Source organism: Tursiops truncatus, chromosome 10 (assembly GCF_011762595.2).
Source record: "Tursiops truncatus isolate mTurTru1 chromosome 10, mTurTru1.mat.Y, whole genome shotgun sequence".
Lineage (NCBI taxonomy): Eukaryota > Metazoa > Chordata > Mammalia > Artiodactyla > Delphinidae > Tursiops > Tursiops truncatus.
The window spans coordinates 43827442-43851500 of NC_047043.1; the positions used below are offsets into that span (position 1 = coordinate 43827442).

Sequence of the window (24059 nt, forward strand, 5' to 3'; positions counted from 1 at the left end):
CCTGGTCAGTCAAGGGAGCAAAGTGAGACCTGCCCCTGCTCACGGGCAAAGTTGAACCTGCTGAGGAGCCCGTGAGAGGTGGGAGTTAAGTCTCAGGAGGATGCTTGAGGAGGTCAGGGAGAACGCATTTGAGACCATAGATGAAAAAGGTTTCCTTTTAAATAAATAAATAAATAAATAAATAAATGTATGTATGTATGTATGGCTGCATTGGGGTTAGTTGCTGCGGTGAGCAGGGGCTACTCTGTTGCGGTGCGCGGGCTTCTCATTGCGGTTGCTTCTCTTGTTGCGGAGCACAGGCTCTAGGCTTGCGGACTCAATAGTTGTGGCATGCGGGCTCAGCAGATGTGGCTCGCAGGCTCTAGAGTGCAGGCTCATTAGTTGTGGTGCATGGGCTTAGTTGCTTTGTGGCATGTGGGATCTTCCCGGACCAGGGCTCGAACCCATATCCCCTGCATTGGCAGGTGGATTCTTAACCACTGCGCCACCAGGGAAGTCCAAAAAAGGTTTTCTTTTAATTGTTAATTTCTTTAACACATTTATTTGAATTCACATTTTGAGAACCATTTCTCTTATTTTTATGTTTTACTTTGTATTGGGGTTATTTTAAAAGTTCATCTGTGATTCACCAATTGTACTTTTGAACATTTATCCCAGGAAAATGAAATCTTAGGTTTACATGAAAACCTGTATACTCATTTGTTTGAAATAGCCCCAAACTGGATACAACCCAAATATCCTTCAACGAGTGAATGGTTAGACAAATGGTGTTATGTCCACACCATGGACTATTGCTCAGCAATTAAACAAAACGAGCTATTGATACCTGCAACAACTTAGATGAATTTTGTGGGAATGCTGAGTAAAACGCCACTCTCAAAACGTTAAACTATATGATTCCATTTGTCTAACACTCTTGAAATGACAAAATTATGGAGACGGAGAACAATTAGTGGTTGCCAAGGGTTAGGGAATGGCGGGGGGAGGGTACAGAAGATGGGGGTTATAAAATGGAAACATGAGGGATCCTTGTGGTGGGGGATGCATGAACCTACACATGTGAAAAAATTACATAAAATTATATACACATGTACACAGAAATGAACACGTGAGTGTAACTGAGAAAGTCTAAGACTAGTGTATATCAGTGTCAGTATCTTGGTTGTGATAATATACTACAGATTTGCAGGATATTACCTTTGGGGGATACCAGGTACATGACATCTCTTTGTATTATTTCTTACAACTGCATAGGAATCTACAGTTATCTCAAAAGAAAACATTTAATTAAAAATTATAAAAAGAAAAGAAATAGGTGAAATAAATTTTAATAATATGTTTTATTCAATGCATTATATCTAAACTATTATCATTTTGACATGTAATCAATATTAAAATATTAATAAGAAAAAGAATTAATGTGTAATCACAGTGAGACAGTAATAACTTCCTTACGGTTTTTTGATTTTATTCCAATTAAACTGAATTTACGATTTGCAAATTAGATTGATTTTTGCAACAAATATTGTGGGGGACCTGATAAATAACAAAACATTCTTTTTTCTTGTAGCTTTCTACCAAATCCTTCCCACCTTGCATGCGTCAGCTACATAAAGCCCTGCGGGAAAATCACCATCTTCGTCATGGGGGCCGCATGCAGTACGGCCTCTTCCTGAAGGGCATTGGCCTAACCTTGGAACAGGCATTGCAGTTCTGGAAGCAGGAATTTATCAGAGGAAAGATGGATCCAGACAAGGTAATTTTGAAAAATCAGAGCAGAAACTGAAATTCTAATTTGGTCTAAAGACTAAAAGGTTTGTTTTTTGAATATGCCCCCAAATGTAGTTGAAAATTCTGTAAGTGTGTCTACAGTTTCATTTAGGTAAAAGAAACTCACGTATTAATCTAGTAGTTGCTCAACAAAAGATTGGGAAAGTGGATTCAGTTTAAAGGGTAAGATCGAAACAGCAATGTAAGATGTAAAATAATGCTTGAATGAAGAGTCGTCTTCTTGGTAGGTAAACTGCCAGTAGTTGTAATAACTGAAATTGCGTCTGAGTTGTATTTCTGTAGGAATGTGTGTGTGTGTGTGTGTGTGTAATATGTATAGACATATATACATACATGCACATGTAATGTTATTTTCAGAACCGAGAAATGTTGAGAACAAATACAGTGAAAACAGTTTAGAATGCATCCTATTGTGTTATGTGGAATCTTTCACAAGGAATTTTTATTTATTTTTATAAATTTATTTATTTATATATTTATTTTTGGCTGCGTTGGGTCTTCATTGCTACACACGGGCCCTCTCCAGTGGCGGTGAGCGGGGGCTACTCTTCGTTGTGGTGCGCGGGCTTCTCGTGGTGGCTTCTCCCATTGCAGAGCATGGGCTCTAGGTGTGCTGCCCTCAGTAGATGTGGCATACGGGCCCAGCAGTTGTGGCTCTCGGGCCCCAGAGTGCAGGCTCAGCAGCTGTGGCGCACAGGCCCAGCCACTCCACTGCACGCGGGATCCTCCCGGACCAGGGCCTGAACCCGCGTCCCCTGCGTTGGCAGGCAGATTCTCAACCACTGTGCCACCAGGGAAGCCCGTCACAGGGAATTTTTAGATAGACGTTTATCACTGTAAACCTGAGAACTGCCTTTAAATCTGTTCTTACTTCTCAGATTCCCACTCCTATTCCTTATTTCTCTTAAGTAGAACTAGCTAATAATGTTATGGTTTCTCGTCCCTTCTATGGCTTAGCACTGTGGGATGAAGCACATTTTTTATTGTTTATTTCTTGTTTGTTTCTTCTTAGGAAAGGTAAACTATAGGACAAAGAATATTTACCAAGTAAATTTTATAATGACACTTTATTATGTCTTGTATCAGTTTGCTCAGGCTGCCATAACAAAATACCACAGACCGGGTGCCTTAGACAACAGAAATATATGTCCTCACAGCTCTGGAGGCTGGAAGTACACAATCCAGGTGTGGGAGGATTTGGTTTCTCCTGAAGCCTCTTTCCTGGCTTCCAGCAGTTGCCTTCTTGGCTGTGTCCTCACGTGGCCTTTTCTCTGTGTGTCCACCTCTCTGGTTTTCCTTCCTCCTCTTAGAAGGACCCCAATCCTGTCGGATTAGAGTCCCACCATTATAACCTCATTTAACCTTCATTACCTCTTTAAATGCCCTATCTCCAAATACAGTCACATTGGGAGTTAGGGCCTCAACAGATGAATTTTAGGACACAGTTCAGTCCGTAACACGTCTCTAGCTTTATACTTTTCTAAAAAGTTCAGCCTCTTTTATAATATATTATAAAAAGCTCTTGCAGTTTTTACAGGTTTGTTTTAAAAACCGTTTTCATTGATAACTGTCCATAGAAGCTTAAATTTATCATTGAATAGAGTTTTCTTTAAACATGATTTTGGATAATGTTTATTAAATAGTAATAAATCAAATAATTCTGGATAATGTTATATTTTATTTTAAAGGTAACATATTCTGATTATAGGAAGTATGAAAAATACAGAAAATTTTCCCGTCATTGTCTCATTCATAAATAATTACTGTCAACATTTTAGCCTTTCTCTTTAGTCTAGATAGCTAGATATCATTGTTTTTTCCCATTAAAAAATTTGACATTCTATTGTGATCATTTTCCCAGGTTGTTGAATCATTTTTGAAAATATCATTTGTGTTAGTTGCATGACAACACATCATTTGAAAGTGATATAATTTGCTTAATCATTCCCCTATTATTGAACACTTGGTTGTGTCTATTTGACTTTGTCATAAATGTTACTGCAACCAATATCTTGAGCACATAAATCTGATTATAATTCAGATGTCCTCTGTATATGTTCACCAGGGAACCAGTTTACCTGGTGAAAAACTGTAGACGGTTTTGAAGTTTTGATGCATGCTATCATGCTATGAAATGACTGGAAAGGCTTTAAATTAGACTCTCATCAAGCTATGTGAGAACTTTGCTGTGTCACTGACATCATTATATGTTATTACTTGAAAATGTTTTTTGACCTTTTTATTAAGAATTTGATGTATTAAGTAGGTAGATGTGTTAGGGTTCTGCAGAGAAACAGAACCAATAGAGTGTGTGTGTGTGCGTGTGTGTGTGTGTGTGTGTGTGTGTGTGTGTGTGTGTGCGTGCATGTGTACAAAAAGAGATGTACTGTATGGAATGGCCCGTGTGATTATGGAGGCTGAGTCACCAAACTCTGTGAGCAGCAGGCTGGAGACCCAGGAAGAAAGAGCAGTGTTTTAGTTTGAGTCTGAAGGCAGGAAAAAATCCATGTCTGTGCTCATGGCCCTCAGGCAGGAGGAAATAACCTCTTAGTCGCAGGAGGGTTGGCCTTTTTGTTCCATTCAGGACTGCAGAGGATAGGATGAGACACACCCGCCCTCAATGGGGGAGGCATCTGCTCTGCTCAGTCCAACAATTCAGATGTTAACCTTGTCTAGAAACACCCTCACAGACACACCTGAAATAACGTCTGACTGGAGTTCTGGGCACTCTGATGGTCAAAAAATTAACTGTCACAGTAGATAAGTATTTATGAGCTATGGTTTTGAACTGAAGAGAGAGAGAAGTTGAGGTAGCATTTTAGCTTGGTTTGTGCTGTAACTAAGCGGGGAAAAGAGGAGCGTGAGATATGGGAAAGCTTGATCTGGGTGCCAGGCCTTTGGCTTGTGCGTCTGTTCACTGACCGCCCTCTTTTGTGTGTATCTGGGATGGCCTCCTATCAATGTCATCAGTATTTCGTTATTTTTAAACCTATGTGTTTGAAAATTTTTTTCAAATGGGGTTTTTATTTTATAATGTAAAAGTAGTTTTTTTGAAATATTATTGTAAAAGAAAATCAGTATTTTTTACCTTTCTAGATAATACATAACAGTCTATATTTTCATTAGCTTATTATTGATTACAGCAAATGTATTATTTTGACTAAAAGGTTTTAACATACACTTATGATTTACTGTCTGTTTAGTGTTCTGTTGTTACAGTCTGTTTTTGTAAATAAACATTCATATTTTTCTCAATTATATCTTCTTACGTATTTTTCCAATGAAATGTAATTTAGTATCCTTTTATGAAAATATTCTCTTCAACTTAATAATTGTACCTACTTGTTAAATGGTACATACCATTAAAAATACTCTTTAGAGGTGTAGAAAATTGATTTCTTAAAATACTATTTATAGAGAATGGTTATGGAGGATATTTTAGACATTTTTTGTAGTGCTCTAATTAAAAGACTTGATGTTGAACCCAGGAATGACTTGGCACATTCACTTCTGTTGAATAGCTTATTTCCTGACAGTGCAGGATATTTTTGAGGTGATTTAGTCATTGTCAACTGGACTTCTTCTTTACTGTGGTTTCCCAGATGACCATATGTCTGATTTCTTTCTCTTTACAGTCATGCCCTCATTGTAACTTATTTGAGATACATTGCTATGTGCATCTGAGTAAAACTTATGGGTACCTTGCCATTTCTTTTGAGGCAGCAGGAAGCAGTCAGTACTTCAGCACTTTTGAGCTGTAACTCTTCGCCCCAGCTACACTGCCTAGAACTGAACATTTCTTCTGCCTAACTCCTTTCCAGAAATTAAGCTTTGTTCCTTGTAAATTGACTGCCTGAGCAGTGACTGTCTCTTTCTCTCATCTTCCTTGCTTGGTTTGTTGCAGGCATTTATTTAGTTGTTTGTTTGTTTGTTTTAAAAAAAACTTTGAATACTTTTCTCTCTAAGGTTTTACTTAATGTTGGAGGGGAATTTGTTGTCTGTATTGTAAAATAATCTAAAACTGTATGTATTAGTTTTTGTAACTGTCATCCAGAGTGTATTAAAGTAGCATGTTCCTAGATACCCCTTATTAAGGATAAGCAATTTTTATATTATAATCTACAAATTCTTGTTTTCTCTTATAGTCAGTTTTTGTGTGTGTGTGTGTTTGCGGAGGGGCTGCGATACACAGCTTGTGGGTTGTGGGATCTTAGTTCCCCAACCACGGATTGAATCTGGGCCCTTGGCAGTGAGAGTCCTAACCACTGGACCGCCAGGGAATTTCTCTTATAGTCAGTTTTGAATAGTAATAATGCGATTGTGGAAGCAGCTGAAGGTTCTGATGCTCACTGTTAGTTGTTGTTTGTTAGGAATTCGATGTACTAAGTCCCTCTGTGTATGTAAGAAGTAGCCATCTGTCTGTAAAATGCTTATTCAGAGTTGTTAGTTTGGAATGGTTATTTTTCTGTTCTTTTAAAACTATTTTCAGACTAGCGTACACATGCCAGTAGATGGTATTAATAACATGTAGAGGTGCTACCTTATATGGCTCCTAGTGACTTGCTACTAGGTTATGCTCTTATAATTTTGGGCACTTCTCACTGCCTCATATTTATTTATTGTTTATTTGTTTATCACCTGCAATTAGAATAAAACTATAGAGAAGCAGATATCTTGTCTGTCTTGTTCACTGCTTCATGTTCAAGCACCTAGAACATACCTGACTCATAGTAGGAACTCAATAAATGTTTTTGAATGAAGTAATAAGTCCCCATAAAAGTAAATACACAGAAAACTAGAAAACTTGGTCCATTTTCCCCAAATTCCTTCACATAAATTAGAGCACAGTACTATACAGTTATTTGTTAATATGCTGTTATTCCATTTGTAGTGAACTTGAACTTGAATGAAACCAAGAATTTTAGTGTAACCTGAAATTTACAATAGAAGTTATCGATTTATAGATTAAAAGGGACTTCTCATCATTGGCTTGCCCAGGAGTCCATGGCATAAAAAGGTTAAGAGCCCTTAAAGTTTATCATAGGAGAGGATAGGGCTTCTAGTTTATTGTCTGACACTTAGTTTGTTGTTCATTAATTGCAGTTTTCATTTTTTTCTGCTATATTAGGAATAAAATGCCTATATTGATCTACCTTCATTGAATTTTGTACATGTCATCTTTATAACTTATCAAATTATAGTATTTATGTTTGCATGTGTGTCTTAAGAGTGGATTCTGAGTGACTTGAATGCAGGGACTGTGATTTTTCCATTTTGGGTCTCGAGGACTTAGCACAAGACCTGGCAGCTCTTAGATGTTTGCTGGACACATGGTCAATTCTGCCAAATTTTTAAAAAGTGGTTTTCAGTATGAGAAAATAAATCCGTTTTATTTCTTTTTAGATAGAGGTATATTTCTAACAAGTTATAAAATATTAATAGTCGTTTTAGTATTTTAGCCAAATTTGTTCTCCTCCATCTGTTTTTCTAAATCAGAATATAGGTTGGAAAAATACACAACTATATAAGAAGTGGTAACCAGTTATTACTACTCAATGTCCAGAAATACAGTATATACTCAGTTACTAATATTTAACTAATACATTAGTCAAGTTGTGATTTTTATTAAAAATACAAAGGTGTGTGTGTGTGTGTGTGTGTGTGTGTGTGTGTGTGTGTGTCTAGACGAACATACATATTCCAACTAATTTGTGTCCATCACTCACCTGACTTGCACTGAGTGTTGACCATGGACGGGTGCTGTTCTAGACACACTGTAGTAAAAAACACAGCCATTATTTATGAGGACTTTACAGTCTCCTGGAAAAAAACAGATAAATACAAACATACAAATTCAGTAAGATAATTATGGGATAGAGGTGGTCATGGGATTCTATAGCAGAACAGAGGAGGGAGCTAGCTGACTGAGAGAAGAGTTGTGGAGTGTGTCAGTCAGGAGGTTATATTTGCCGGGTGAAGTTAGGGAGTTCTCCAGAGAAAGAAGGGAATTCCGTGTGGAGGGGGACCTTGGATGAGCGAGTGTAGCCCATCTTGTAGGTGGTGGGAACTGAACTGTGAAAGTGTACTTGTGGCAGAGATGATTCTGCAGATGTAGGCTTTTTTTTCCTTTAATGTAATTACTAAGAATAGAAGGATTAGTAGCCAGTAGGAAGTGGTCTTGCTAGATAAATGACTGCCAACTTGGACCAGCTATGTAGGGTCATTGATAACTGTAATTTTAAAGATACATAATTTAATATCTTTGAATATTCACTAAAATTGTATAATCAATCTGAGCTGCTATGAAAGTTTACTGACAGAAAGAAAATAGTATGGACAAGGTTTCCACTTACAATCCCACTTGGTTCAAATGAATTTGGCTTCTTTAAATATGGATTTTAGATTATATGGGTCAACATTGATTTTTTAAAAGCCTTTTGCTTTAAGATTTTAATCTATTTGGTAATAGGGTAAGTTGAGAGATAGAAGTAACCAGAACACAATTATGCGACACGATGGTGAAAAGGAGAGTGTCAGTGAGGTGATGTGGAGATGGGAAGTTATTAGAGGGGACCATGCTGGAGGAGGTTTGGTGAAGATCAGTCTCGAATCGAGGTTTGAAGGAAGTGATGGTGGATCCCAATCTCCTAATTTATTCCCCCCAACCCACTTTGCCCCCTTGGTGTCCATACGTTTGTTCTCTACATGTGTGTCTATTTCTGCCTTGCAAACCAGTTCATCTATACCATTTTTCTAGATTCCACATATATGTGTTAATATATGATATTTGTTTTTCTCTTTCTGACTTACTTTGTATAACAGTCTCTCGGTCCATCCACGTCTCTACAAATGACCCAGTTTCGTTCCTTTCTGTGGCTGAGTAATATTCCATTGAATATATGTACCACATTTTCTTTATCCATTTGTCAATGGGCATTTAGGTGGCTTCCATGACCTGGCTCTTGTAAATAGTGCTGCAGTGAATATTAGGGTGCATGTGTCTTTTTGAATTATGGTTTTCTCTGGGTATATGCCCAGTAATGGGATTGCTGGGTAGTATGTTAGTTCTATTTTTAGTTTTTTTAAGGAACCTCCATACTGTTCTCCCTAGTGGCTGTATCAATTTACATTCCCACCAGCAGTGCAAGAGGGTTCCCTTTTCTCCACAGTCTCTCCATCAATTGTTGTTTGTAGATTTTCTGATGATGCCTATTCTAACTGGTGTGAGGTATACCTCGTTGTAGTTTTGATTTGCATTTCTCTAATAATTAGTGATATCGAGCATCTTTTCATGTGCCTCTTGGCCATCTGTATGTCTTTGGAGAAATGTTTATTTAGGTCTTCTGCCCATTTTTAGATTAGGTTGTTTGTTTTTTTAATATTGAACTGCATGAGCTGTTTATATATTTTGGAGGTTAATCCTTTGTCCGTTGATTTCTTGGCAAATATTTTCTCCCATTCTGAGAAAATGGGTTGTCTTTTCATATTGTTTTTAGTTTCCTTTGCTGTGCAAGAGCTTTGAAGTTTCATTAGGTCCCATTTGTTTATTTTTGTTTTTATTTCCATTACTCTAAGAGGTGGGTCAAAAAAGATCTTGCTGTGATTTATGTCAAAGAATGCTCTTCCTGTGTTTTCTTCTAAGAGTTTTATGGTGCCTGGCCTTACATTTAGGTCTTTAATCCATTTTGAGTTTATTTTTGTGTATGGTGTTAGGGAGTGTTCTAATTTCATTCTTTTACATGTAGCTGTCCAGTTTTCCCAGCACCACTTATTGAAAAGGCTGTCTTTTCTCCATTGTATATCCTTGCCTCCTTTGTCATAGATTAGTTGACGATAGGTGTGTGGGTTTATCTCTGGGCTTTCTGTCCTGTTCCATTGATCTATAACCAATTCTTTATTTTTGTCAGCTGGTTCGGGGGTTGTTGTGAGTTTTGGTTGCTGTTATTTTTCAATCTCTGCTTTCAGACTTCTTTGTGGACCTGACCTGTCAGTATATTTGAATACCATTTTTATTTGGGTGCATATTGTAGTAGAGGGTAAGAGATTCTAGTATTAAAACATCAACCATTTCCAGAGAACATTCTGTTGTTATGAGTGATCTTGTAGCAAACTAACTGCGTTAGGGTATACTGTACTTCCAAAATATTAGCTTCATAATGTAGGATTTTAATCTTAGATTTAATTGTATTGAGTGTGAATATTTATGATATATTAAAAATTTAATAATAAAGCTTTTTCAGTGGGGGTTGGGGACATTTGAAAATTGCACTTAGGCATCAGATAGGATTCTTTGAATTTGTGAATGATTCTACAAGAGGTATTCAAAGCTTTGAATGTCTTATTCTTTAAATAATTTCTGAGATTACTGAAATAAATGCACCTGTGCTTTATGCAAATAAAATATATTTAATGAATCATAGTACAGTTTTATGCAAGTTTTTCTTAGTTGTAATTATAATTTACATGCCAGTCTACCTGAGAAAAAGCCTCACCCTGTTTGCAAGAGATAAAATTAATCAAACCTCTGTGGAAAGCATGAAGAAACATAGCACTAAAATATTCTTTCAGTTGGAACTTGGATATTAAATCCCTTCAGCCACTAGCTTTGTTAAGAGTTAAATTGAGCTGTATAATTCTGCTCATAAATTCAAAGCAATGTGTCCTCTTAATCAGATTGCTCATAGAGCTGTTGCCTGAATTGCTTTGACCTGACTCTTTTGGACGTTAAGCACACCATAGATCATGTATGTGTGATGTAGCTGAGTTCCTGTCCCTGGTGAGGGTGTACCCGAGGTCTACTACGTGTTGTTATAATTGGGTCAGGCAACGTTTAGCATTGTGAAAACGTTTTTTTGTCCCAGAATCCAGCTCACATCGTGACTTAGAGCAGACCTATGTCATTAATAATGGACTACCAAAGGATTAAGTATTTAGCTGGCAGTGTGTGCGTATACGAAGCATATTTATCACTGGGTTTTTCTTTTTAAGACCAGTGGTTCTCCCAGGATGCTGACCAGCAATATCAGCTTCAGCACCATCTGGGGATTTATCAGAAATGCTGACTCTCAGAATCAGACTCTGGAGGCAGGTCCAGAGCTGGTGGTTTCCCAAATTGCCAAGTGAAATTGACGCACACTGAAGGTTGAGAATCATCTTTTAGATGTTGCCCTCATAGAAACCTAAGTGGCCATTAGCTTATCAAAATAGAGGCGTTGTAAATCTTCAGCTGTTTGTTCACCTGTCTGTTTCTGTTGTGATTTGAGTGTAATGTTGTCCTTTATCAATAGCCTACACTGAATGTCAGGCTATATTTGAAGCCCCACTGCGTGTCAGATACTAGTCAGTACTAAGTGAATACGTGCAGCAGAGTTCCTCGGCTGGTGCCCTGCTGCTGAATTTCCAGTACACTCGATGGTGACCTCGTGGGCCCTTCAGGGAGCTAGGCTGGGCCTGGGGTACTCAGTGTTAGTTGCCTTCAACTGTGAGTAGCTTCTTCCATTTATTCTAGAGCGCTTTACAAATATCATTTTATATGTGCTTATATGAAAAAGGTCAGAAAAGAACTAATATAGAGTACAGAATTGGAGTCAGACTGAGTTCATGGTCAGTTCCACTGTATACACACTTTGGCAAATTACCTGGTATGTGTCCTCATCTATAGAATGTGGACAGTAATTATGTATACATCTGTGGATATATAGATATATCCCTATATACATTTGATTGATGTAGTGAGGATTCAGTAAAGACATAGCACAGATTCTCACATGTAGTAAGCGCTAGCTCTTCTTATTCTAGGACTTCCAAGGAAGGAGAAGTTAGCTTGATGCAGAGTAATCAGTAAAGTTTCCACTGGTAGAATAGAATCTGTGCTGCCTTATTAAGGCTACATGTAACCTAGACTGGAGAGGAAGGTTGGGGGAAAGAAGGGTACTGGGGACCAAATTCCAGCAGAGATGTTGGGCTGGACAAAAACTTCATTTGGGTTTTTCTGTAACATCTTCTGGAAAAACCCAAACGAACTTTTTGGCCAACCCAATAGTTTGTTTCGGGAAACGTTCAAGGGATTTAGACTAATGGAGTGTATTTCAGGCCGTTCTTGGGAACTCTTAGGTTCCAGAGCAAAGAGGGCAGAAGTTTACAGGGGAGACTGAGGTGTTTGATTTCTGGCCCCCCTTTAACAAGTGTATTTGTACCTTTGTTTACTTTTATATGTTTGGAGTCTGTATAACATTTTACTTAAAAGGAGGATTTTCCTACTTAAAAATGTTTACAAAATACTGTCGTAGTTTATTTGTGTTGTAGAATTTAGGAAAGTAGGAGATGAGAGAGAAAAAGGAGAAAGAGGGAGATTAGTGCAAGAATAGAGTTGCTTTAAATGAACCTTGTTTTTAGTCAAGAGAAAGCCACTAGAGAGTGTTAAACAGGAGAGAATTGTTTTTTCAGAAGATAATCTGGAAGTGGTGTGCAACCTTGAGACAGGGAGAGACCAGGTTAGGTCTTCCTATGGTAAGATTGGAACAAAGTAGAGAAGGTGGTTCAGGAAATGTTCAGGGAACAGTTCGCCAGACAGCCAGAGGGCCGTCGGCCTACAGGTAACAGGAAGGTGGTGGGGAGCTCTGTGAGCACAGGTCGTAGGCGGGGCTGACAGGTCTGGGATCAGAGTCTAGAGAAATGGGTCACAAGTTTGGTTTTATGTGTAAATTTGAATTGATGTCCAAGAAGAAATTCTTCTTGGTTGATTGGTTGGCTTATCTGTTCCTTTCTTCCTCTGTGATTATGGAACCCTCAGAGTGTGAAAGCTCTGTCCTGTGAGAGGAAATGTGGAGGAGATGTGGATTTGAGAGTCATTCAGACACAATTGGGAGAAAAGCCTTTTGCAGGTAAATGAACTGGCAGATGGAGAGTGTAGAGGAATATAGAGAGCAGAGGCTCAACTTTGAGAAATACCTGCCATTTGGGGTAGAAATGGAGGAGCCTGATGTGAGAACTGAATTACCAGAAATACTGGAGAGAAGGAGAGAATAGTCTGGAGTCCTGGCACTAAGGAAGAGGTGGCTTTCAGAAGTAAGATGTTCTTGCTACTCTTAGTATAGATGGTGTTTTTAGGAAGTTACGTCTAAGAAAAGTACAGAACAGCAGACAGATTTCCTAGTCTTAATGACGGATGAGGAAATAGAGGCAACAGAAATAGAGTGTCTAGAAGCCTAAGAAGTCAGGAAGACAAGAAATGGAACTGTTAGCTGTAACAGATGCCTGTGCGGAGTGAGGTTAACTTCACGTGGGGTGGGCATGAGCAGTGGGCTCCTGGAGATGCAGGAGGAGCTGGGGATGAGCGAGGAGTGAGACCTGAGGCAATGGGAAGGTCATTTGTGAACGTATATTTATAGTGTGATTATTATATAGTGTGAATCCCCTCCTTTGAGGCTCCCTGAGAACAAGGACTGTCTGTCCTTTCCCCTACCCCGTGCACTCAGCATTTGGCTCGGTGCCTGGAAGGTTGTAGACAGTCAATAAAATGTGTTGAATGAAGGAAAGAGATGTGTAAGGAGTTAAGTGAGGATATTTTTCCGAGACCTGCAGGTTTTATGAGAGATTTTAAGTTGATAAAGAAGTGTTGGAAGGAAGAAAGTGGAGCTGGGGAGACTCGTGCCTACTGCCCATCTTTCCAGTTAAGGAAGTGGGAGATCACTTACCAGAAGGATCTGGTGCTGTCAGGGCTTGAGGAAAATTGAAGAAAGTGTAGAATAACACCTTCCGGACCTGTACAAGCAAAGGAGTTCACCTACGATAAATACAGAGATTGAAAAGCTGCAGAATGAGTCCAGTTTGACTGCTTACTGAGTGCCTCACATTTGCCAGGAACCATAATTAATACTTTACACACATCCTCTTAAAACAATCCTAGGAGATGGGTGTTATCTATTATTTAGGTCTCGCTTACTGATGAGAAAACCGTGCTAGACCATAAATTTATATTGGCTAAGTCAGCACTGTTACATTGCTTTCTCTAGCAATCCTTGTGGCTGGCGAGCGGAAGCAGACAGGGCAGAAGGTAACATTTACGCAGGTTTAGGAACTGGTAACACAGGCATGTTGTCACTAAGTCCTTTCCATGTTCCTTATTTCGTTTAATCTTACAACAACACTGCGAGATAAATACCCTCCGTTTATGGAGAGTTTAATGATTTTTATTCAGGCGGCAGAGGTAGTACTTGAGAAGACCTGAGTTAGAACCCAGGTCTGTTTTATTCCAGACCATGTGCTTTCCCCAGCACTCTCAGGAGGAACAGGCGTGTTGTGTAGAAGGTGGGCATGTCTGACCAGCCGTGTAAACCCAAGAGGGCACAGCTTAGAACAGAGGTTTACAGTTCTGTGTCTAATCACCAGAGCTGCAATCACATACATCATCACTAAAAAGGGGACAACAGTAACACCTACTAAAATGTTGCAGAGAAATAAGAATATGCATGAACTACTGTGTAATATATAAAGTACTAAGCCATTATTAGTAATAATTTTTAAAAATTGATAAGTGGGTTAGTCTATAATCATTCATATGTTTTCTCCATGTATTTGTAAGTTAACTTGTGGACACAAACTTTAGTTTAATTGGTTATGGTTTTGGCTTTTCTTTCAAAGAAAATTGTGTTTTGCTTGAATACTCACATTAGCTATATCCTAGGAAAGTAATTGGAATGTAATAAAAAGTAGTTTCTAGCAAAAGTAGTCTAATATTTGTCACTATTGATCTTGAGTAGCAATTTAAAGGTACCCTTAGCAGTTACCAAGTCTCTAGAATGTATTTTTTAAAGTTTTATTTGATGAAATTTCTGTTATATTCTCTCTTCTCAGTATTTTAATGTATAATAAAGATGTATGCATGTTAAGGGTTTAACTCTTATCTCCATGCTTTCCATTGCATTTGGAATACAAATTCTAGATAACACAGTATAAGAATTAATATTTAAACATTGACTTGAAAGGTTGGACTTGCTTTCATGAATTGTTAAGAGGCTAGCTAGTCAAATGTTCAATTAAATTATGTATTGTGTTAAATCTATCAGAATAAAATGGGTGTTATTATCCTTTCCTCCCAACACTATTCTGGTGAAAAGTAGCTTTAGTAATAAACTGCTTTTGCTGTTCTACTCCAAACGCTTTCAATTCTTAAATTATTAAAATGAGATAAAAGGTAGAAGACTTCAACTTTAATCATTCATTTATAACTGTTGTCTTCTCAGTGATACCTTATGGATTATGTTGTATTAAAATGACATTTTACCCAACATTTTAAAAGGTAGGCTAAATTTTTGTTGTTAATATGTGCAGTGCTCTTAGGAAAAAATGACAATAAGAAGGTACTAATTTAAGGTTTCATAGAGTCTGTTCTGGTAGTAAATTGACTACAGATAAATTGGGTATGTGTAAACTCCAAAATGGGTCAGACTTCAGATGCTAGGGGATTTTTTTCTCCAGAGTTTTATTAAAGTTAGGAATCTCGAGGGCTCGAAATGTGGAGAAGAATGTACACTTGGCTTTCTTCAACAACCCACTATGTCTTTATCACCCATCGTGTTCCTATAAATCTTTCTTGATTTATTTTTTTCTTGTTTTTGCTTAAAAAAAAATTACTTGGCACCATCTTTCCAGTTAGTTTACTACTTGGTAAAGTAGGATTTCATTTTATTTTAAAAATAACCAGATAGCTATATTGCCCCTTTAACAACATGCATTTCTCTTTATAGTGAGAGATTGTGAGTTCCCAGGGTTGTGGGGACCCAGAGGATGTTTGAGCTTTAATGGTGCAGTTGTTGTGTGCAGCTCAGTGAGAAGAGTAGGAATCCTAACCAGGTAAGGAGCAGAGGGATGTTTACTCAAGGAGAGGTCTGCATGGTCCATGTTTTGGACTGGCAAGAGTGCCATCTTTTAAGGGAAGCACCGGTTTAAGTGAGAATATAGGTTCAGAGAAGAATGAGGCATCGGATGCTCAGGTTAAAAAATCTGAATGGTGAGAGTGATGTTGATGAGGCCTCTAAGAAGTAGATTGCTTTTTGACTTAGGAGCCTTAGGATAATCTTGTCATTTTCTTTTGTACTATCCCAGATCTGCCAAAGCCTACCTGTGTTAAGACTGTTTTATTTTTCCATTTAACAAATATTTATTGTTATTCTGGGACCTACTTGTCCCAGAACCTCTTTTAGATTACCAGAGGTACAGCAGTGAACAAAACAAGACAAAAATATCAACCCTCTGGAGTTTATATTCTGGTGAGGGGAGATACAATAAACAAAGAAGTAAATTATGTATTAGTTGGTGATAAATGCTATGGAGAAAATTTTACAGGGAGAAGACAGGGAATGTAGGGTTTCTTTTTTTGTTTTCTTTGCACTCTGCGGCATGCGAGATCTTAGTTCCCTGACCAGGGTTCGAACCCACACCCCCTGCATTGGAAGTGCAGAGTCTTAACCCCACAGAGAAGTCCCACAAGGAATAGAGTTTTGAATAGTAGTCAGGGAAGGTTTAAACAAAAGGTGACATTTTACCCACAACTTGAGTTTTGCATAAGAGCTCTGTGTTTGGCCTGGTTATTTAAGTCTTAGTGGGATCTGAATGAGCAAACGTCAGTCCTCACCACTTTACAATGAAGAAAACTTAAGTCAAGGAAAACTGTCCACATTCACCCAGAAATCCAGACCCTGGATCTTAGAGCCTTGGCTGTGGTGATGTGGATCTCTGTGAGCTGAGCTGCAGTGCAGCCAGAGCCAACCAGAAAGTCAGGGCTTGAGGAAAGGCCAGCAGGAGACAATGGGGTGCCCTTAGGGATGGAGGCCTGGGCGAGCCTGGGAGAGGACCGTCACACACCCAGCCTGCAGTAAGCTCAGTGCATCTTGAGTTTCAGCCAGGGAAGCAGTGCCACACCCTTTGTTTTGGAGGGTGATGGTTTAAAAGGAGGTACCAAGCTTCATGATCACTCTGGGACTGATTGGGGCAGACTCTCTTGCCCTCAGCCCTTTGATCCCAGTAACGTAGTAGGATGAGTAAGCAAGACTTCATCACACATAGCCCTGAGGATCCCGTGATTTAGTCAAGGTCCTAAACCTTGAGAGGGAGAAAGGTGATTTTCCTACTAGAATCTCAAAAGAATTGCTGCCTATCTTTTTATCCCCACTGGAAATGTTGCAGGAAAGGGAACCCCTTCCAAGGCCTGAGGTGGGTTCTTGTCTAACACTCAGAAATGAATTGTCTGAGGAGACACACGTGCTGGCAAAGCAAGAGATTATTGGGAAGGGGCACCTGGGCGGAGAGCAGGAGGGTAGGGGAACCCAGGAGAACTACTCTGCCACGTGACTCACAGTCTCAGGTTTTATGGTAATGGGGTTAGTTTCCGGGTTGTCTCTGGCCAGTCATCTTACTTGGCCCATATTTGGTCTGACTCAGGGTCCTTGCTGGTGGCTCATGCATCTCTCAGCCAAGATGGATTCTGGTGTGAGGGTTTCTGGGAAGTTAGTGATCTCCTCCCTCCTCTTTTTGGCCCCTCCTGAATTCTCCCAGTTACTTTTCCGTGGCAACACCATGTTCTTTATCGGGACATCCTGTTGTGAGACAACTCAGGCAAGTGGTTATCATTGTGCCTGGCCAAGGCGGGTGGTTTCAGTCAGCAGTTCCCTATCAGAAAGATACCCCAAAGAGAAATGATTGTTGTCTACAGGATGGTCTGTGGGTTTGGGGCTAAATTAATTCTTTTAGGTACTGTATCCTTTCATTTTTCTTCACACCTTTGCACCTAAAAAGGCCTTTTATTGCAAACTTTTGTTTCTCTTTTTTCTTTGCATTGAATAAGACTGACTGTCCCTTACACTTTGCAGCTCTGCAGATAGATTGCAAAATGCCACCCACACCTCTGAATTTTCACACGGAACTCAAAAAAGTACATAGCAGTCGCTAGGCACTGAAGTCCTAGCCCTGCCCCTGGCAGGTTGGCACTATCATCACCATGCAAAGGATCTAGCGTTCTCTCTGCCCAGCTGTCTTTTTTGCTCCTTCCTTGGGCAGTTTTTAGTGAGAAGGTTTTTGTATAAATAAAACCTATTTCCTATAGTCTTTCAAAATAAAAGCCACGATGAAAGTTCATCTCAGATACTTTCCTTCTAATATTAAAAGCCTTGCAAATAAATTGTACTTTATCCTAGTAGATTTACTTAGTGCAGTGGAAAACAAAGCACTGGTCAGAAAGAGTAAACATTTACGAAACAACAAACCATCATCATTAGCTGGTAGTGGTGAGTAGTGTTGTTCAGTTAATGCGTGTGTCAAGGTAAAGCCAGATTGGTAAAACTGACATTTCACTAGAAATGTGTGGATTAGACATTTTTATTTGTATAAATATGGTAATTTAGATATAATGACAATACTTTTAAACCCCCTTAAAGATGAGTTATGCTTTCCACTTCGATGTTTTTAGATTTTATCATCACTGTGATGTTTCTTTACTGACAGGGGAGAAAATGTATGTTGATAAATTCTACAATTATGCTTTTATTTCTACCTTCAGTTTTAAACCACTTAAAAATTCCCCTGGAAAATATGTATTTAGAAAAACATAAATATAGGACATGGTCATTTTATCAGCGTATTTGAATATAATATTCGCTAACAAAAATGATTTCATTCAAGGTAATTAAAGAAGCGATCATAAAATATTTCTCTTGCTTTTCCAGGATTTGTCCCATTCTTTCTGTCTTTACAGGTGGGCATGGTTTCTCTTTTTTCCTAATGTTACCTGTGCTTTGCTTGCCCTTTCCTCTTGCTTCCTGGTGTGCCTAGTGTTAACTCACTGTGAACACCTTGACTCTCCTCCTTGCTTTGAGGTCTGGGTGTCCTAATTCTTTAGTGATAATATTACTACAGAAACACTTTAGCTTGATCCCTGGAATTTCGAGGATGTCATAACACAGCTACTTCCTGTCCCCTCTTCCTGCTTCTTTATCCCTTTCAGAGTGTTGCCTTGGCCGTATATAAATTCAGGCAGATATTTCTGCAGTTTCTAAATTCTTACTGCAGAGACTTAGAGCCAAAATGATTTCCAAAAAGTACCTTCTCTAAGGCATTCTCCATCTCTTACTGTTGTTTTCCAATTTATAGGCCCTTAGGACTAGTACAAAAAAAATCTGTCTTAATAATGAGCTCTTTCTGATAAGTCAACTCTTTTAAACATTATTTTAACATAATTTTATGGTGAATATTATCTGCTGCAGTTTTATGTATTTTAATTATTAACTTATTGATTGCACCTTGAGGCCTTTTACACAAAGGATGCAATTTGAATAAGGCTGTGGTAAGCCTTTTAATCTCTGTTTACAACTGTATTATGTTTCATTTCAGCCAGTAATGAGAACTCCTTCTAGTGGAGTCCATGGCACGATGATTTACATGTAAATATTGTTTTAAAAGCTATATTTTTGTTAAATTTAGATGTTCACATTCAAGGTCATTCATAAAACTTTATGTGATTTTTTAAAAGATAATTTAAATCTGCCTGTAGGATGGATAAGTTTACTGCCTAGAGAAAAGGGAGAGATTGTACTTTCGGATGAGGGAGAGAATTCTGAATAATCAATGGCAGCTAGATGGAATTAATTTCAGTACCACTGGGGATGAATTAGATTTCGTTTAAGCCACTGTTGGTTGGAGCCAAAAAATCATTCCTATTGATCATCTGAGGCCCAGCCCCTGTGTTAGCCTTTTCCTAAATATCTGAGCCAGTAGTGACTACCCCCCTCAATACCCCTTTAAATGTCAACTAGATTTTAAGTGTCTAAGTAGTGGAAACCTTATCTTAAAGTTTTTATCCTCTTCCCACCCTCATGGCAGGGAGAGAAAGCTGTATATGTAGTCTTTCCTCACTATGTATTCATTAGTTGAAAATGGTCTTAGTAGGTCAAGCTATTAGTTTTCCTCATTACATGTGCCCGGATGTGTTACTTTTTTTTTTTCACCCTCTCCCTTCATATTTGAATTTAGCTGTAGTAATAAAGACCTGCTTTCCATTTAAAAGGTATAATTAATCAGGAACAAGTTATCATTGTTTCAGGGAACCTCTCCAGCCAGATGACTTGCTCTTCTCACTGTTGCTTATAAGGTGGCTTTTCCTTAGACAAGTGGACCCTGAGCGCCAGAGTGAGTGGCTTGTGGTGTTTTCTCTTTATAAAGAGAAACCAAACCCTAAAGGAGAATATTTGCTGTACTGTTTGTAGGGTTTATCGACAGTGAAGGAAAAAAACAGCTATCAACAAGAGATATAGAGGCATATGAAGGAAAAAAAAAAAAGTTATTCTTTTCCTTAAAAATATTTACTATCTTAAATGGCTCTTAGAAAAGTTGACTGATTTAGAGTAAACTTGCTACCCACTGGCATGGATAAGCCATTTGGAGTAATTTGTTAAAATAGCGAATGCTAGCATTTGTTGAGTCCTGCAGTGTGCCTGGCACTTTATGAAAATATTCTTATTTAGTCTTCAGGAATTCATATGAAGTGGGCATTATTATTATCTGAATTTTGCAAAGAGACACCCTGAAGCTTGATGAGTTTCCTAGTAAGTGAAAGGTCCATGGTTTATGGGATCTTTCTGTCTGCTGGATAGGCCATACCACAAACACTAGATCTGCATTGATGGAATTGTCCTCTTCCTTTAGAAAGATGAAAAAGAAAGGCAGAATATTGAACGAAACAGAGGAATAGGCATTTCCGAACACCAGGTAGCTTAATTACTGAGCCCTAAATTTAGCAGAGGGGTGAAGAAAATCCCATGATCCTCATTTTTGGAAAGAAGTCTAATTTTTTTAGACTAGAAGAGCTTACATATTCATAGTATTTAAACTCTATATATACCAGTGCTTTAAGGACTGTGAGGGAAAAAATATGTATAAGACGTGACTCATGGCCTCAAGGAATAGTCTGTACCAGACTGATAGAACTTTTATCTTATTATAATACAACTATTGAATTACCTTCTAATTAGTTATAAGCTTTTTGAGGGGTGGAGACCATGGTTTGTTTTTTTTTCTGGTTTAAATTTGAGTAACATTTATTGGATACTTGGAAATCTTTCACATACCTTAATAAATGAAACACTAGCCTCTCAAACAGAGTAGTTCAGCTTGTTTCAAAGGCAGTATGGTCTGATAGGGACAGTGTAGACTTTGGAATCAGACCAGAGCTCAGGCCCCATCTGCTCATTATTAGCTGTGTGACTTTGATAAGTCTCTCCAAACTTAAGTTTTCTTGTCCCTCAAATAAGGATCGTAATGGAATTAAATGATAATACTCTTAGTGAACTGCTTATTATTAGTGTCTAATGTATAGAAGATAATCAATAAAATGTCCTCCCTTTAGTGCTCATTTAATATGAGGTAGGAAGTGATAAGTACAACGTGAGGGCAAGCTCAAGAGTGAGATGTTGCACCCACCCAGGGCACTCAGAGAGGGCTCCGTGGGGAAACTGATATTTGAATTGAACCAACCTTGAAAGGTGATGGGATTTGTACACGTAGCATTGGGACACATGAGTGTTTCATGACTCATGAAATATCTATATAAAGGCTGTTGGTTAAATAATGGAGAATCCTTTACACCATGGTTTGGCTAAAGACACAGATCCACTCCTCCAGTGGATGAGCCTTACACTGAACCTTGTAAAAGCTGAGTGCCTGTTGTTAGGTCTCAGTGATGGTATTCTTACTGGATGCGGAGAAGTACCAGGCTGGCTTCACTGCTGTCTGGTGGTCTTAATCCAGGAAGAGAGGTTAGAAAATCTAAGTGAGTGGTTGCTTTATATGTGTGTTTGGATTTTCCTCCAGAATGTCAGGTGTCCAAAGAAAGTTGGCGGTGAGTGCTGAGATGAGATCTGTGCAGAGTTCAGTTTTCTAACGAGCGCCAAAAGGCTAACTTCTAGGTAGTCACTTAAGATACCTTTTAGGCCTTGACGTGATCCACAGGTGGTTTAGATCAGTGCCTCTCAGATTTTTCATGTTTGTCACACATATTTGGATATTTGAATTTGGGTGGCACACGTCAAGGATTTGGGCTGACCCCTTCCTTGGCCTTGCCCATACATCTTACTTGCAGCAAGTTGTGCCTTCCTCAAAATCGTATCTGAGGACCTGCTAGGCTCAGGGTCCCACCTGATTGATGTCACAATAACCATCTTTCTTCAGTTGCGGCAAAGATGAATTTACCCTTTGATCAGAGTTTAAAGAACTGGCTCAGAAGAGTTCATGGGATAATTGATGGGCTCGATCCTGGACAACATAGATGCATAGACATTCAGCATCTTCAAGGCAGTATTACTCGTTTTCAATAGTTTAGTGCCCTAGGACACAGCATAGTTTTATTTTATTTTTTTAAAATGTATACTGAATCCCTAGATGAACTCATCCCTTTTTTAAGGCTTCTAATGTATCTCTCCAGCCTAGTCTATTGCCTGAGCTCTAGACCTTGATAGCCAAGTGCCTACTTAGGATCTACATTCTAGATCATACAAACTTGATAATATTTAAAGCATCTCAAATTTGAAGTCTCCAAAAGTGAGCCCCTGGTCCACCAGCCTGCCCCAGATGTACTCCTCCTACAGCCTTTTCCATCTCAGATAATGGCAGTTCCATTCTTTAAGTTGCTCAGATCAGAAACCTTGATGTACGGTCTTTGCCTCTTTCTCTCGTACCTACCCTCTCAGCAAATCCTTTCGGTTCAACCTTGAAGTACATCACTTCTTACCACCCCTGCTGCCAAACGCTGGTCCACGCCATCACCATCTCTCGCTTGGATTATCGCAGCAGCTTCCTAATTGCTTTTCCAGCTCTTGTCTCAGAAGATTTGATCATTGTCAATAGAGCAGGGGAAGAAGGGCCACTGTTTAGGCCAGTATTTTCTCTAAAAGCAATTTAAAATTCCTTCAAGCCCTAAAAGCAATTTAAAATTCCTTCAAGTTCTCTGAATACCCCGTAGAGTTTCATGCCCCAGATTTTGAAAGGAGTGATTTTTCCCCCCTGTGTATTGTTGACCATAATATAAGAGTTGCTCAGTATGGCTCCTGTGAATGTCTGACTTGGAATTGACCAGTCTCTTGATTGACTGTTGCCCTATATACCTTAGATATATTACTAATTTTAAAGTAATGTGAATGTTATAAACTACACTCACTACCGAAAGTATACTGAACATAATCTCATATTCTTTTTTAATGATTTAGAATGAACTTCAGGATTTGGACCTGCTGCAGGCTGGTCGTTAGGAACTTCAGTTACCACTGTGCAGTAAAGAAAGTACTGGTTAGGAGAGATTTCCAGTTAAGTGTCAGAAAAAGCAGCTCTCTCTAATATTAAAAATAGTTTATTAAATTTTTCTGGTTATTTTTTTCCTCTGAAATTTGGAACATAAGGTCATCTATGGTATGATGGTAGTGTATTTTGTTGTGGACTTGCCAGCATTGATGGTTGACTGGTGGATTTTATATATCACTTAAAAAAGGAAAGTTCAGTAATTGACTTGTGCAGGTATTTTATTTGACTTGTATATGCCTTAACTTCTTTATTTTATATTTATTTCCCGGCCGTGTAGCCCTGAGGCCCTTTCTGGTTTAGTGGCAAAGTAAAAGCTACTAATGAGAATGTCTTTGGGACATAATTATGTAGATTTAAAGGAGCAATGTTGTTTTAATTATGCCCTTTAGCTAGTGCACTTGCATATTAAACCCATTCATGTCTCAGTATATTTCCCTCTGAAACTTTCTTTTCTCAGGCCTTAAATTACTAATCAACTCATGGGTGTACCTGAAGGTTATGTAAGCTGAGTTGAAGACTGCCAAAGAATGTGTTTAAACTATTAATCCAAAATATACAGATGTTTATAGTTAGAAAAAATGGCCTGTGGGTGTATAGTGTTCTTTGCTGGATTCATGAAGAGAAATTCCAGCATTGTGTGTGTCTAGGAGTTTCCTCCTTCCTTCCCTCCCTAAATAAAAAACACCCTTTGATTGTAATGAGTGCAAACATGTGATATATTGTTTCCCCTGGATAATTTTATTAAACCCAGTGAACTTGAAGTAACATAATCATAATTTTTCTTTAAGTTAAAAAGTTTTTTTACATCTTTGCTTTTTTGGCTTGTTTACTATCATTATAAGCTTCTAGATTTAGCAGAAAAGTAACTACCTTGAAGATATGACAAAAGTATGGACATTTATAGGACAAAAGTATGAAGCTACCTG

At 38.5% G+C, this 24059-nt stretch overlaps 1 protein-coding gene across 6 annotated transcripts in view; it reads left to right on the top strand.

Annotated features, from left to right (window-relative positions):
- Positions 1-24059, top strand: part of PRIM2 (DNA primase subunit 2) — a 279267-nt gene that overhangs the window by 183663 nt on the left and 71545 nt on the right. For all 6 annotated transcript variants that reach the window (XM_019931461.3, XM_019931463.3, XM_019931462.2 and 3 more), the window contains exon 10: positions 1571-1756. In XM_019931461.3, coding sequence (XP_019787020.1) covers positions 1571-1756 — 186 coding nt within the window. The remainder of the gene's footprint in view (positions 1-1570; positions 1757-24059) is intronic.